The following is a 16,002-nucleotide window of genomic DNA, read 5'->3' on the forward strand; positions in this document are numbered from 1 at the left end:
AGAGGGGGCACCCGGATTTGAACCGGGGACCTCTTGATCTGCAGTCAAATGCTCTACCACTGAGCTATACCCCCTTCTGAAAGAAGCTAACGACATATAATAATTTTATTGTTTGACAAACGTTCGGGCAAGAAACAAAAAGGTGGGGTGGAGCAGTATATCTTTCAAAGCTACCTTCTACCGTACGTTTTGAAACTCCAAGCGCACAAGATGGCGGATATGCAGTTCGACCAGCGTCCAGCTAATGGCGCCGCGACACGGCCATACGACAAAAGACGGACGGGTAAAAGTATCGAACATTACATTATCGAGATACATTTTAAGAACTTCTAATTATCTCCCGCTTGTTTACGTGGACTGCTGAACACTTCGGCTGCTTTATCATACCGTAATTTACCAACTTTACCAAATGTTAACTCACCCATGACGTTTACTTTCTCTTATTCCCCCCCCCCCCCCCAAAATAAATAAAATTAGCTTAGCAGAGTGTGATGTCACAGTTTTCAAAATTGGTGGAAAGTCGACGGCCCCGCCTACTTGTGACGTTGCAGGCGTCTATTAAATGCGTGTGAGGAGCTCGCTCCATTCATCTTCCACCTCATCTTCCACTTTTCTCTTTTTTGGGGGGAGGGAGAGAATGAATCCGCCGTGTGGGAGATGCACCAAACCGGTTTACCCCACGGAGAAAATCAACTGCCTTGATAAGGTAAAAACAAAACAAAAAAATCTTATCTGTCATGTTTTACCGTAATAATAATAGCTATGAACTTGTGTACGTCAAATTTTCGTTTTTTAATTTCTATTAAAGTTGCTAAATTAAAGTCATTTCACGTCCTCGTTATGGTGTGTTGCATGTAGGATTTTGAAGGGACAGAATCCATCGACCTTAATTTATTCCATTTTGGAGTAAAAGCGCTATATAAGTGTCGCATGAGTTGTAGTATTAAGGCCGTAACGTGAAAAGTGAAGTGCTGTGAATACTTTGCAGATGCACTGAATGTGGGGTCAGGTTATGTGGGGTCAATGTGGTGGTGGTGGTGGTGGTGCTGGTGGGTGGGGTGGGGGCTTGTTATAACTCGAGCAGCTAAATTTTAGAGTAGTTGGGAGTTCATGTAGGGATTTGTGAAGGAGATCAAAAAGGGTTGTGAACAAGGATGACAGTGTAACAGGAAGTATGTGGACCGTATTACATTAATTATGTGAGCTTGCAATGAAAAGGTGCTGTCGAGGATGACACCCAGATTCCTAAACCTAGGAAGAGGGTAAAACTGTAGAACTGTCAATGGTAAAGAGAAACTATTTGTTTTGGCAAGCGAAGATTTAGCCCCAACTAAAAGGAAGTCGGTTTCGCTGCCGATAAAATTGAAAAACATTTGCCCTGAACCAAGTTTAGAGTTCAGGGAAGTAGTCTGAGGGGGAATGGGGCTGGGGAGTAGGGTTTGACAGACTAGTCGAACTTGGGTTCATCTACATCCAGTGAGAGCAGGTGGTGTATTTGTAGAAGAAAGTTCCAATGGGAAAGAGATGTGGTGAAGAGAACAGGTCCCATGACAGAGCTCAGGGGCACACCTGTGACGAATGATTCAAATTGAATGATTTGGCATCACAGTGACCAACACATAGATTTGAAAACACATTGGTTGAAGTGTTGACGGTGTCGACTCTCAGCTTTAATTGAACAGACATTTAAAAAACAATAACTGCTGAATTTCCAGTTTCGAAGTCGGTCTATAAATGTACCATAGGGCAAACCAGGCCAAAGTGTGTGTACCAGAGTCTCTTAAGAATTGCAACTAGCGCAGGAACTGGACGATTATTAGATTAGCATTTTTTTTTCCCGGCTTTCGTAGTTCAAAGGACATCCCCGCTGATGCTCTCTGCTTTCACTCACAACATGGCTGTAAACAGACAAGAGCTAGTTCACAAAATCATAATCAGTGTTGCCATGTTTGTGACTTTTCCCAACCCTCCTGCAACTATTTTGCAAAAAAGGGATTCGTCACTTTAATCCCGCTAAGAAACGCTGCGATGACAAAGTTTGTAATTCTAGGAATAATTCTAGGTAATCACCTGAATCATTTTCACATCGTTTTGCGTATGACAAAACAGAGTGGAAGGCAATCACGGGCATTTTCCAAAGACAGAGTTCCCATTCATACATTGTTGTTCTATGTTTATCTAAATGTGGGAAAATGTTGACCTGCGGTATGCGTTTCCAAGTCAGGTCGTTTGCCTCACCTGTACGACAGGTGAAAAGACCGCAAGAGTATTGGAAGGGGTAATTTCTATGCTCGGGAAAAAAACGCAGAAAGAAAAAAAAAAAAACTTAAAACTTGTTTTGTCCATCCATCATCTTTACCGCTTATCCTCAGTAGGGTTGCGGGCTGCTGGATCCTATCCCAGCTATCATCGGGCGGGAGGCGGGGTACACCCTGAACCGGTTGCCAGCCAATTGCAGGCCACATAGAAACAAACAAACCAGTCGCACTCACATTCACACCTACGGACAATTTAGAGTCTTCAATTAACCTACCATGCATGTTTTTGGGATGCGGGAAGAAACCGCGGTGCCCGGAGAAAGCCCACGCAGGCACGGGGAGAACATGCAAACTCCACACAGGCGGGGGCCGGGATTTGAAACCCGGTCCTCAGAACTGTGAGGCAGATGTTCTAACCAGTCGTCCACCGTGCAAAATTGTTATATATCAGGAGAAATAATGCAAATCCCAGAAGGGGTGGGGACAAAAAGCAAAACTTAATTTTTTTGTAATTTTTTTTTTTTTTAAATAAAACGGTGGGGGGGGGGAGAAATCGACACTTTTATTTTAAGGCCATATCACACAGCCTAATTGCAAGCATTATGTTGTTTTTGGGTAGAAATAGATCAAATGTGGAATGTCGTTTGGGAACGTTTGATTGAAAAGTTGATGTCTCACTCCAAAACGTCAAACAAAAAGGATTTTATATGGTATAGACGACACGCAGGCCACTGGTGGAGTTTGAACAATTGAGCTCATCAACGCTCAGACCACCTCATTAGTTAAGTTGCACCTTCTCAAGGAACCATATTTGGATACCAGTAAGGGGCCATTTCACTTGTTATAAAGTCCCTCTGCTGGTCATACTATCATGAAAACAAGATTATTACTCCATGAGTATTTGTGGTTTGGATCCTTTTATAACAGTTGCTGAATTGCATCGCATGGGTTCCACAGGCCACAGAGGTTGCCTAAAACTAAAATGACTCTATAACCACACGACAAAATTAGACAAATAATAAAAATGTATTCTCCTGATTTGTTCTCATCATAACAATTTCTATAGTTTATCATTACATATTTAAAAACATTAAGGGTTACAATTGTATTTAAATGTCAAAATATTTCACTGACTGCCTTCCTGAACCAGTATTAGAGCCACCTTTAATAGATGATTGATGAAATGAATATTCACAAATAGATCCACATATTTGAATTTACTGTACAATATACATTCATCCCAACATTAGACAAATGTATTGATATAAATATATTTCTGATAGATTTTATTTCGTAATAATTATTTTAAAACATTTAAAATGTCCAAATATTTCACCGAGTGCTCTATTGTGCCAGTAGAACAGAATAAGCAATGAGAGGTATGGTATCTTTTAAATAGTTTTGGAGCCTTTACAAGACCCGCCTTTATATAATAATGCTGGAGAAGTCTTCTTTTTTTTTTTTAAACAATGTATTGCAATAAATAAAAATAAGTCAATTTAAATGTGTTACGTTTTTTTCCTTTCTTGAAAATATATTTTCAAAAAGTATTTTAAGAAATGACTGCAATGGCTCATACTGAGAGCTGTTTCTAAACGTTTTGGAGGGTCAAACGCTGACATTTCATAATACAAACTGTTAAACTGGCATTACCTTTTCTGTGTGTGTGTGTGTGTGTGTGTGTGTGTGTGTGTGTGCAGTACTGGCACAAAGGCTGTTTCAGCTGTGATGTGTGCAAGATGGCGCTGAGCATGAACAACTACAAAGGCTTTGAAAAGCGGCCTTACTGCAGCATGTAAGTCCTAATTAACGAGATACTCCATGAACATTAACATGTGATGTGGTGTCATGCGACGTGTGTGTGATGCTTACCTCTTTTAAAAAAAAAAAAAAAAAAAAAAAAAAGGCACTATCCCAAAACCTCCTTCACCATCGTGGCCGACACCCCGGAGAACCTGCGCCTCAAGCAGCAGAGCATGCTCAACAGCCAGGTGAGGCTAAAACAAACCAAAAACACTGACACATTACAATTTTCACCATCAATGTGTATGTGGGGGGGGCACATGTTAAAATGTAATTTACATTTAAAAATTTGCATAAGTCTTTTTTTTTTTTTAATAATCTATCCCTGGTATGATCTGAGCAGAAGCGGCAGCTGCAGCTCGTGTTTATAACCATAAAAGTCTCTGCAGTGCAGCGCAGCAGCGCTCTCTCACGGCCTCCAAATATTCCTCATAGCCACATCATGACTCACACATACAGTACACTAGCACCAGTCAAAGGTTTAGACAGTTTCTAATTCAATAGCACTAGAAAGTGTACCCAGGCCTTTGACTGGTGTGTGCATGCCACATGAGATTATCTGCTTTGTTTAATGTTACACTTTGTGTGTGTATTAATTTCAAAGTTAATTTATTATTACATTATATGGAACTCAAACTGCGAGATGCTAGTGGGTTCCCTCCGATTACTGTATTGAAGGGCTGCGCTAACTGGAACTAGCGCTAAAAAAAAAGTGCATGTAGAGAAAATACAAAATATACATATATATACACACATATATATATATATATATATATATATATGTGTACATATATATACACACACCCCTAAGTATCGCTAACGCGATTTTGAAAGGAATGTAAATGAACAGATGCTAGTGATTAAATCTTTCCCTCCGTTTCTTTTGTTGAAGGTAGGCTATTCGCCATTTCTACATACTAGCATCTCTAAAATCAGCTTAAAGGTATTTAAACAACAACACCTTGGTTTTATGTGAATTTAAAACATTTAACACATTCACTGCCATTGACGGCCTTTGAAGTCAAATATCCATGTTAACTGGGAAGGCTGGCACTGAATGAGTTAATGAGCTTCAGATGACAGTAGGTGCTCCTACAGTGCAATCTTTTCATTTAATGCTAAGCTACACTAATCGGGTGTGGTTATAACGGCACAGTGTCTCTAAAGGCTGAACTTTGAATTTCAGGCCCTCTACAAGGAGGAATTTGAGAAGAACAAGGGCAAAGGTTTCAGCGTGGTGGTGGACACTCCGGAGATGCAGAGGCTGAAGAAGACACAAGAGCAGATCAGTGACGTAAGAAATGCAACACCGCACGCCAACAAGATCAAGTTAGAAGATGAGGTCTTAACGAACTAGCTTAGGAAAGCTTCATGCTTCGATTATTAGAGACAAACACGAGCGGAATAATTTTCACATTGTTATGAAAATGCACATCAGCGAGGCTGCGCTTGGAACAACAGAACCTCAAGAGTTGTTGTTTTTTTTTTCCCCTCCAAATGCTCTGAGCAATAAATAGGAATGTATTAATAAAATTGATTAATCGTTCAGTCAAACTTAAAGGCTAACTGGGGTATAGCGCCAACTATGGGAGCAGAGAGACATACAATACTTCAGCCAGAAAAATTACTTTTATTTCAATTAACGCAAGAAGCCCAAATAAATGTCGCGAGTGAACACTTTTGATCAATATTTACAGAGTTACACAATGCAGTGAGGAGTGCGTTGAGTTCAAGTGGAGCCGAGAGCACTTACACAAGCTACACCAGTCCTCTCAAGGAAGTCCGGGGAACATTTCAGTCATTTCTCTGTGCACAAAGCGGCGGCCCTATATGGTCAAAACATCTCAGCTGTGGACACCCAGTGAACATCCGCTCTCACACACACACACACATTCCACACAAAAACCAATGCATGCATACACACAGGAAGAACTGCACCAATCAAGATTTTTCCAGCTATGTATTCTGTGACATGATTGTATTACTAAAGCAAGGTACACTGATTTTATCGTACATTTTCAAAGTGTGAGACCCCACACAAGCTCACATTAATAGGGCAGACTATAACCACAGAGTGGTGCATTGAGATATGACTGACTCATCTTAGGAGTTTTGAGATAAGAGGCGCCATTCACCAATTTTTTTTTTTTTTGTGCTTTGATTTGCTAGCGCAGACTTGAGATAACGAACAATTCTTCAGAAACGAGGTTTCAAGCTTTTTATTGCCACTTCCAGTTGAAGTTTACCGTCAAACTAAACAAAACACAATTACACCTCGTGTATTTAAAACAACCACATAACTTAGCCGTTCACTCCGCTACATTAATGCTAACATTAAAGAGCATCTATGTTGCGGTGCTTTAACTCTTTAAGTAAACAGATTCAACACAAACTTCGCAGCAACACATATAGACAGTAAAGGTATTCAGTCATATATTCTTTATCCTATGCGTAGAATGACATTAGTGCCGCGCCGATGAGCTGAGACGTCTCAATGAGCCATAAGTATAGCTGTCCGTCAAGGTGGCCGCACCAGGAGCAGCAGCACAATGGTTCAATTGATGCAATGTCACAAAATCTCGTCACGGAGCAAATTTAATTTGTATCTCAAGGCACCGCTGTAATCTCTGCCTGATCATAATTTTAAAATGTTACCCGTGATTGGCTGGTGACCAGTCCAGGGTTGACCACGCCTCTCGCCCAAAGTCAACTGGGATAGGCTCCAGCTCACCCACGACTTAATAAAAACAAGTATTCAAGAAAATGGTTCGATTGATGTACAGGGGTCCAAAAAGGCTCTTTTCAACTTAAAAAAATAAAAAATAAAAATTATTTTGCATTTGTCATAAATGTGTTAAATAGTAGAGACTATGGAGTACACTGGACACCCTACCTATTATGATGAAAAATTTTAAGTCAGAAAAAAATATGCAGCTCTCGTTTGCATTCGACTTTAATATCGTCTCAAGAATGTCAAGAGATTTAGTCCATTTAAGTCTCTTAAGAGGTACACTCAACATTTAAGTGCTCAATTGGGTTAATTATTGGCCTCCAAGCTGAATGACTATCTTTCATAGTCCACAAATAAATACACAATGTAACTTTTTCTGAGTGTAACGTAAACTGTCTGGCGGCCTAATGTATGCAGATCAAGTATCACGAGGACTTCGAGCGGAGCAAAGTACGAAGTGACGCGCCGCTCCCGGAAAATAGGCAAGGTGACTCGAATTCTTAATGTATGCATCTTAAAAAGAGAATATGTAAATTAATTTATCTGTTTTTTTGTCTGCGAAGAACCGTCGAGCCAAGCAGATGCACAGATGCGCCCTCCTGCTACTGTGGCGCCATCTGGCGGAGAGGTGAGAACATTACATGTATTCTACTTTTTTGGGTTGGGTTGGTCAAACTTCTTATGCTCAAGGGCCACAAACGGCAGATGGGCCGTGGGGAGGTATGAGCTATTTAAAAAAAAGAAATTTAGTAATACATTTACAATAAATAGTCACCAATTATTTATAAAACACTTCTTAGCCACGTTAATCTAACCCACCAAGCATTTATATCAAGAATATTGTAATGTTTGTAGGATTAATGCAACTGTTTTTGTTTTGTTTTTTTAGTTAAGATGCATTTTATTCAATAATTTAGGTTAATCGTAAATAGGAATAAAACAAACAATTGTTTTTTTAATTTGATAATTATAAATCAAATTAAAATCAACCTACATTTTTAGAATAGCCATTTCCATTGTCTTAAATGGTATGTTTAACGTTTTTTTCATGACCATGAATTATAAAAAAAAAACTAATTCAAATAAAAATGTTATTGTAAATTCATTACAATGGATTGTTATAATAAAATTTTACTCATTTTATTAAATAATTTTACATACCAAGATAGTAAAAAAAAAAAAAAATACACTCTTAGCCAATTATAATTTAACAACTAAATAATTTCAAATCTAAATTTAAAAAAATAAGCATGAAATATTAAGTTTACATATCAAATTAAATTTGACATTTTATTAAATTGTTAATTGCTACATAAATACAATGACCATTATTTTATTTCCACCATACATTAAAAAGTATACCTGTATTTGGTTAATTATAAGCTAAATTAAAAAGGATGATGAATTATATTAATTTTACATAAAATTAAACCATTTTACTGTTACTTTATTCAATTTTAAAAAGGGAGTATGAATTAAGAGAGTTAAAATACCCAACTTTTTTTTTTTTTTTTTTTTAACCTCAGCATCATTCATTATCCTCTTTCAACAGCCTTTCTGAAAATCAAAAGTGGTCCTTTAAGCTCACTCCTGCCATAATAGTGCGAGAGTGTCCCTTTAAAAAGTCTACATGCGTCTCTGCCCTGACACAGAAGCGCTACCAGGCCATGTACAGCTACACGGCGGCAGAAGCAGACGAGGTTTCCCTGCAGGAGGGCGACCTCATCGGGGACGTGGAGCTCATCGACGAGGGCTGGCTGTTTGGCAGCAACCAGCGCACGGGCCAGCGGGGCATGCTGCCCGCAAATTACGTGCGGCCTGTGTAATGGCACAAAGAGGTCACTCACCTGTTATCGCTACCTGGAATCAGAAGTTTTCAATCTTCACTTTCAGGATCAGCGGTCAACCATGTATCCCACAGGGTGTCCTCCAGATTACTGTAGGCTACATTGGATCGATAGAAACAAACAAAAAAAAGCTGTTATCAAAATTGGTCTGTTTTGACAACACTACAAAGTGATTTTAAAAATAAATAAATAAATCTCACCCCCCCCCCAAAAAAAAAACAATGGACTAATGTACAACAAAGTCAACTTTATTCAAAAAAACATTTCAATAATACATGTGCAGATAAAATTGCTCTGAACAACATTTATATTAAAACAAAGACCTTAAATGTACAAACTGGTAGAGTTTTTTTTTTTTGTGAGTTAAAAAGTATAAAGGACTGCCGTTTTCGAACGAACAGTAAAGTTAGCAACTGACTCGTGGCATAAAATTAAAAAAAACAGCATTGCTGCTCTTCAAGTGACCACAAGTGACTTTGAGAAGAAGGAGATTCGCTTGTTGATTTTGGCACGCAGCGTCGCTGGCAGCCTAACAAGGTGTTGTGAGAACACCTTGGCGTTGCTTCCTAGGAAGTCCTCGCACAACCTGGAGGACAAGACAAAACGAGTGAGCTCCCCAACACAACTTTTACCACATATGCACCATGTTCTCAGGTAGCAGAGCTCATTAAAAAACATCAGGACCTCTAAATCAACGGCTGGGCGATATGGCTTTACAATTAAAACTTTTTCCACCCCAACAAAAGGCTTTTTTGTCAAAACAAGCTCTCACAGCCTTTACCCGTGTAGACTTGAGCAGGTGAGGCAAGGTGACCTTGGCAAAGATATTTGTCAAAGTACATACTGTACCTCAGGTCAAGTTTTCAATATGCTGATCAATCCCTGCTTTTGCAGCGTATAAATGTAAAAAATGTTGCATTTATGGAGTTTTGCCCAGGACTCAACGTCATTGCTCGATGCGCCAATTGGAAGAACGAAGCGAGCCCTACGTGGCGCACTTTGCCCACCCCTGATCGAGATAAAGATGGCAAGGCTAGCGCCGACTATTCTTCAAACTTCCACCAGATTATTGCCCAAAAACCCAACTGATCTTTTTTTTTTTTTTTTTTTTAGGGACTGCTAAATAAAGACTTCAGAGTAGGAAAAAAAAAATAAGTTCCTTATCAAATATACTTCAATCCTCATCTTTATCACACTGCCGTTTATTGCACGTGAGAGCAGCTAACTAGGAAGTAACCCTTAGAGGCCATCCAACATGACAAAGCTCATTAGAACACGTGCGTATAAATAGCTAGCGACGTCAACCTTCCGACACACGATGAGGCGCGTGCACACCGCCAAGAACGTGCCTACGCCGTACTGTGGTACCTGGAGAGGGGGTACGGCTCCGTCTGGATGATCAACACGTCGCCGTTGTGAGTCTGCGACGGACACCTCAGCACGGTGATCTGGCAACGACAAATGGAGAGTATACACAGTGTACCCGTGTATACCTGGGGAAAACCAGTTTAGGATAAACAAGGCATCACTGTCTGTCTGAATGGATTAGCAGGTACTTCAACTACTTTTTATTTTAAAATTATACATTGTCAGTACTTTGGAAAACTCCTGGAACCTTTGGGAGGGTCCACTATGTTTCGACCACAGAAACGACTCAAAATTTAGGGCCAGGCTAATTTTACGGGACCAGAAAAGGACCATGGCTCGAGAGTAGTATTTTTGACAGATCCAGGAACCTTGGGGGGGGGAACCTTGGGGGGGGTGTCACACTGTATTTGGACCGCAGGAACTATTTTCCTGGGTAAGATGCAAAGATTTATGGTTTTTTGTGCTCAGATCAGAGACGCACTTTAGCGCCATCTGGTGGAATCTTTGTTTTGCTAGGTTTTGTCTTGAGTTTAAGATGCCCCGTTTTGTTGGCCATCCTTGAATGCACCACATGCACTGTCAAAAGTGAAACAAAGTACGTTTCTGCTTCTTTCCCGATGCACCCACTAATAGCCTACTTGTCTAATTTGCCAATACACACATTTGTGTGTGTAAATGCCAAAAGGCGAGTTTAATGACTTAATAGCATTTGCGTAAAGTGCTATAGCGCATCTTTGTTTGCCCACGTATGACATCGGTTTTTGCTAGCTCATACTATTGATGATGCTCATGTGTTCAATATTGACTACTGAATAGTCGTTTATGATTGTGTACATGCTAGAAACTTTTTTTTTTTTTTTCCCCCCCCCCGCTATTGCTCGCAGAGCTCTATCCCTATTCCCCAAGAATAATGGGGGTTCGTTGTATTTTCAAGGTCCAGGAAACTTGGGGAGGACGTACCGTGTTTGGAACATAAGAATTTTTGTCAAAATTCAGCTCCAGGCCAAGTTATCTGGGCGAAAAGAAGACCCTGCAACGTAGTACAGGAACCTTTGGGAGGACAACGGGAAGTATTGTCTAAAATTTAGTTCCAGGGTCAACAGAAGACCCTGCAAGAAATTGAGGTGGTGTCTGCAGCTCTGAACTTATCTGATTGGTACTTTTTCATTCTAAGGAGTCCAAGTACGAAGACCTAAATGTTCTAAGAAAGTTAAGTTGAAAATGTGTTTTTTTGTGAGCTCATCTGACCTTAAACCTTAGTGACACGTTTATATTCAGCTGCGCAACATTCCAGTGCTGGAACTGTATACTGCATCTTCAAGACAACCGTAGTTGAAAGCCATTTCAATTTCTAATAAGAAGGGAAACAAAAATGGAGTCACATACCGAATCCATTGCAATGGACAAGTTGCTGCTCCCCCCGAATACGACGACATCATTGTCACTCCCCAGACAAGCAGTGTGACACACCCTGCATGGAGGAGAATGTTAGCAAGAACAGATTTAGAGTTAGACAACACAGTAGAGCCTACTGTATATGGCGGATGGATTGTCATTAGTCAAGCAGGAAGTGGAGCTTTGAGCTGCACAATGCAAACAAAACAAAACTCTGCATACAGGTTGAAAATGAAATGAAAGTGTGTGCAAGCACATCATGCAGAGATTGTTGACCATATGGATTCCTCCTCTGGGGGGGGAAATCGGACAGAGAGGACCTCACACACACTTCCAAGGGGTTGTTTACCTCAAACTTGGAAGACATTCCCTGGGGGGGGTTTACAGCCCACTGGAAATATGACAATAAGTCAAGGAAACTGGTTTAGGCGGCGCCTACTTTTCAAGCTGCGAGCGAGCCTCAGAATTTACATGACATGGACCTCGAGGCCATGTCATTACAAGCACACTTGTTTGTGTACACAGTATGCACCATTGTGCCCTTAGGCAGACATTCGGTGCGTTTGTTTTGTTAAATAGTTTTGTTTTTTTTGCAATAAGTTCTCTTCCCCAGCATCAACTTCCACATAAATGCACTTTTCTTCCCTTACAAAATTTGATAATAGGACTTTGACATGACAAAAACAAATAAAATAAAATTACCCTGACGAATAAACTCAAATGAATACATAAATTTGATTTGCCCCAGTGTGATGAGTTTACCTGGGCTTGTCCCTGTGCGGGTGCGTTATCTCGCGCCACTCTCGCGCCAGCGTATCGAACTGCCAGGCGTCACCTGGAATGACAAAAGAGAGAATAAAAGCAAAGCCGTCAGTGAACCTGACCTTCAAGTATGCGGTTTAAGATACATGGCCAGATTGCACCTTCGGCCGGTGCTGCTGGTACGATTTGAACACACGCAGAGCAGTCACACAACATATGGGATTCTGCACGCGCACACACAAAAGTTAGTATTTTACCATTTTTGTATTTTTAAACACCCTTTATAAACCAATTCAAAGCACTGCACAAACCAATTTTCACATTCCCAGAATTTCCCCACACACCAGGGACTCCGCAAGGCCGGAGAAAAATAAAATAAAATTGTAGTCCACCCCCCCCCCCCCCCCCTAACAAATAATTTTAACTTTCATTTCAATCATTTTAACTCGGGGAAACCCTGCGCAAGTGCATGAACATGCAAACCACAAAGCGACACCTACTGAGCGTTTCCCCGTCTACGGCCAGACCGCCGAATACGAAGAGATTCTGATCCGCAGTGAGCGTCATGGTGTGCATGGAGCGGCCCGGCGGCGCGACGGATGATAAGGCCTCGCTGGACCGCGGGGAGACAAACAGAGGGCATCAATACACGACAAAGTTCCGCACGATAGGTGAGCGTGCGTTACATTTGAGTCCAGTTCCACACGTCCAGGTCCAAACAGTAGATGTCCAACTCGCCACTTTCCTGCAACATGTTGAAGAGGTTGCAGCCAGAAGATGTTAAAGGAGGACGCAGAGCATCTAAGAATGATCTCTTACCCTGCCGCCACAGATGTAACCTTTGTTGCTCACCACCGCGCTGGCGTGGCAGTCTCGGGGCAGCGGCGGCGTACCCTGGTCAGGAGAGAACGGAGCTGGACTTTTTCAAGACTTTGCATCATCCCCATTGGAAAGCTGCCAACTTTGAAAAATTCACTGAATTTGGCAACCCTAAATAAAACTAAGGACCAAAAAGGGCCTAATTTTACTCACGGCTGCTACGGTCTTCTTAAAACGTGGGACAGTGACCCAGCAGATTCTGGTGTGTCATTTTATTTGTATGTTTTAAGGGTTAAAAGAAAACCCCACACTTTGAGATGAAAACATGCATCATCACATCCCAGCAGCCAGTGACGTGACTTTACGTGTAGCAGCGTGCTAACAGGCTAGAAGCAAAAATGGGCGCTAACCTTCATCTCAGGAACGCTCCAGGTGCTGCCCAGCGCGTCGTACACGTCGACTTCGTTGTGCCAGCCCCAGCAGCGAAGCACCGCGTCGCCGATGGTGAGCTAAACGTATCCAAACGCCAACGCACTTATCATCATGAACTACAGTTTTTACAAAGTCTTTATAAAGATATGCCCAGTTTGATTGGAGCTCGTGCAACACTAAAATGAGTGTTTTCCAACGTTCACATTGAGCCAAGCACATATTTTACATTGGGGGAAAACGTCATGGTGCGCCACCAAACAAAATTGTCACAAATGTATCAACACCACCACAAAGTTACAGTTGTTGGGTTTACGGGTGAAATTTCAAGGATGGACCTAATTTGAACTACAAAGCAGATTATTCAGAATTCTTTGAGAGTTGTGTCTACTGAAATAATGTCTTCATTTACTCAAATTTATTTAAGTATGAAATCTGATCTCGTTTTCTTAAAACACAAAGCGATTATTCTGATGGGTGAATGGCAACAGGTGGATTCACAGGTCACTTGGATCTCCTGCCATTAGTGGAAGATGATTTCATTATTCTGCCCGTCAGTGTACATCATTAGAAAATATATAGTTAAAAAACATTACTTGTAGTAAATAATTTTCAGAGTACATACGAAAGAGAAGGATTTACCCAGGTCATCTCTCTAATGATGAAGTTTGACGACTCCATGTTTCTCGCCTCTCGCAGGGTCTTGCATCCATAGCCTCCAAAGTAGACCAACCTGCACGCAAGGACCAAACCCCCCCCCAAAAAAAAAGTAATAATTCCATTCTTTCAACACACCGACCGCATTGGTCACTTTCACGTCATTGCACACCTGTCCCCGTAAACCCAGCAGGTGTGGTTGCTCCTCGGCGAGGGTGTCGTTCCTTTGGCGGCCAGCACCTTCTTCCACATGTAGCAATGCTGCGTGAGGTCCACGCTGAACAACTACACACATGGCATACATGTGCTAAACTCGAATCTAAAGGTTTTTTTTTTTTTTTTATAAATAAATGCTTGTGTCTATATACATGGTTTGACAAAAGGGACACCTTTCCAAGAGGAAGCACTGATTTACACATCTGTCAACAACAACAACAACAACAACAACAAAAAAAAATATATATATATATATATATTATTTCTGTAGCGGTTAATGCTCAGAAAAAGAACTTGCCTGGTCGGTATCAAGAGAAATAAGGCAAATCGGTTCCAATGTCCCCGCTGGCCGCACACGGCCCGCGTGCCGTACGTTCCCTACCCACTCACTTGGTTGCTGTACGTTTGTCCGTCGTAACCCGCAAAGACGTAAAGCGAGCCGTTGACGTAGGAGCCGCAGAAGCCCACCAGGAGAGGGGGCGTTTCCCCCGCCATCTCCCGCCGCTGCCTGTTACAATAAAAAAAGGGAGGGGCGGGGCTTAAGGGTCTCAAGTTCTTAAATTGCATTGAGTCTTGTTTTCCGAGCATGGGTGTCCAATCGCACATTTGTTAGTGGCCCCCCCGCCCCCTCTTCCTTCCATTTTTCCGGATGGTGGCCCTCAGCGAAAAGAAGCGTGGACATCCCTGCTCTCGTGTTTAATCGACCAAGGATGCAAGCAGGTCACAGTGTCTTGTGTTGTTTTTGTTTGTTTGTTTGTTTGTTTGTTTGGTTACCATGTGCCGCTGTCTAAGTCGCAAAGCCAGATCTCGTCGCTGGGCAGCACGACGTCCTCGCCGCCGCCGGCCTTTAGACACAACACACGCCGGCACATTATTATTTTTTATTTTTTGTCCATCCACGAACAAATTGCAAACGTGATCAAACGCTAGCGCGGGCACGACGCCACATAATCATGTTAATCAAAAACGCGCAGACATTGACATACATATTTCGGTGGGGTGTTTCACTTGGGTCTCTGCCAGTCAAACTATTGGAAGCAGTGCTTCACAAGAACAACCATACTGTGAAACTACTTGCCCAAACTGACAAGGAACCTCCATTTAAAAAAAAAAAAAAAAAAAACGTTTTTTTTTTTTTTTTTTTTTTTTACTCCTCGGTGTTAAGATTGTGTGAAAGTGACTTTTTAGAAGAGTTCTGCCCTACCTGGAAGCCCCCCCACACGTACAGCGTGTTGTCGCCGTCAATGAAGGCGGTGTGGGTGCTCCTCTCCAGCTGTCTCGTGGACGCCTGGACGCTCGCCATCCTGCTAAACGTTGGCCTAAAAGTACATAAGTTTAAAAAAAAAAAAAGTTACGAAATGGCTGAGCTGAGAGGAGAGTCGGAAGGAGGCGTTGTAGATGTTTTTCTTGCGGTTTAGCACGCCTCCTTGCCGCTTGCTTGCCTCGTTCGTGCAGCTTTTCACCTGCACGAGCCTCCTGCCTCTCTGCGCATGCGCAACTCCTCCGGGGGTTTGTCTCTATTTCATGTTTTTAAATTGCTCGCATTGGAGTCACACAGGTGACCCTGATCTCGTGATTAGGAAACGGGGCTCACGCTCGTTAACGACGAGAATTCAAGTTATTCGTATGATAGGTATACCTTCTGCCAACTGGGAAAGTAAATTCATGGATTTATGATAATCGTACCAGTGGTGGGCAAGGTATGGACAGCAGGCCA

General features: G+C 41.6%; 2 protein-coding genes and 1 non-coding gene across 6 annotated transcripts; 1 reads left to right on the forward strand and 2 right to left on the reverse strand.

Annotated features, from left to right (window-relative positions):
• Positions 1-2: 2 nt before the first annotated feature.
• On the reverse strand, positions 3-74 carry trnac-gca (transfer RNA cysteine (anticodon GCA)). Its single transcript has one exon. It is a non-coding gene; the product is annotated as a tRNA-Cys (tRNA).
• LOC133418255 (LIM and SH3 domain protein 1-like) lies at positions 9-8,861 on the forward strand. Of its 3 annotated transcripts, none has more exons than XM_061706761.1 (7): positions 9-283; positions 3,959-4,053; positions 4,165-4,249; positions 5,248-5,355; positions 7,210-7,274; positions 7,356-7,420; positions 8,445-8,861. In XM_061706761.1, the coding sequence occupies exons 1-7, from the start codon at positions 245-247 to the stop codon at positions 8,810-8,812; spliced, it is 825 nt and encodes a 274-aa protein (XP_061562745.1). In that variant the 5' UTR covers positions 9-244; the 3' UTR covers positions 8,813-8,861. The 3 variants fall into 3 exon arrangements, with proteins under 3 accessions (XP_061562745.1, XP_061562743.1, XP_061562746.1); XM_061706759.1 differs by having other exon boundaries at positions 12-706; XM_061706762.1 differs by having other exon boundaries at positions 15-706; positions 7,210-7,279; positions 8,445-8,718.
• Positions 8,862-8,962: 101 nt separating this feature from the next.
• Positions 8,963-15,742, reverse strand: LOC133418254 (kelch domain-containing protein 1-like). Of its 2 annotated transcripts, none has more exons than XM_061706758.1 (13): positions 15,490-15,742; positions 15,060-15,130; positions 14,676-14,793; positions 14,242-14,354; positions 14,055-14,145; positions 13,394-13,492; positions 12,984-13,058; positions 12,851-12,909; positions 12,665-12,777; positions 12,165-12,237; positions 11,394-11,478; positions 10,008-10,087; positions 8,963-9,225 (listed from the first exon to the last, which is right to left on the reverse strand). In XM_061706758.1, the coding sequence occupies exons 1-13, from the start codon at positions 15,586-15,588 to the stop codon at positions 9,096-9,098; spliced, it is 1,206 nt and encodes a 401-aa protein (XP_061562742.1). In that variant the 5' UTR covers positions 15,589-15,742; the 3' UTR covers positions 8,963-9,095. The 2 variants fall into 2 exon arrangements, with proteins under 2 accessions (XP_061562742.1, XP_061562741.1); XM_061706757.1 differs by having other exon boundaries at positions 10,008-10,132.
• Between the last annotated feature and the right edge of the window lie 260 nt (positions 15,743-16,002).

This window comes from Phycodurus eques, chromosome 19 (genome assembly GCF_024500275.1).
Source record: "Phycodurus eques isolate BA_2022a chromosome 19, UOR_Pequ_1.1, whole genome shotgun sequence".
In the NCBI taxonomy this organism is placed as follows: domain Eukaryota; kingdom Metazoa; phylum Chordata; class Actinopteri; order Syngnathiformes; family Syngnathidae; genus Phycodurus; species Phycodurus eques.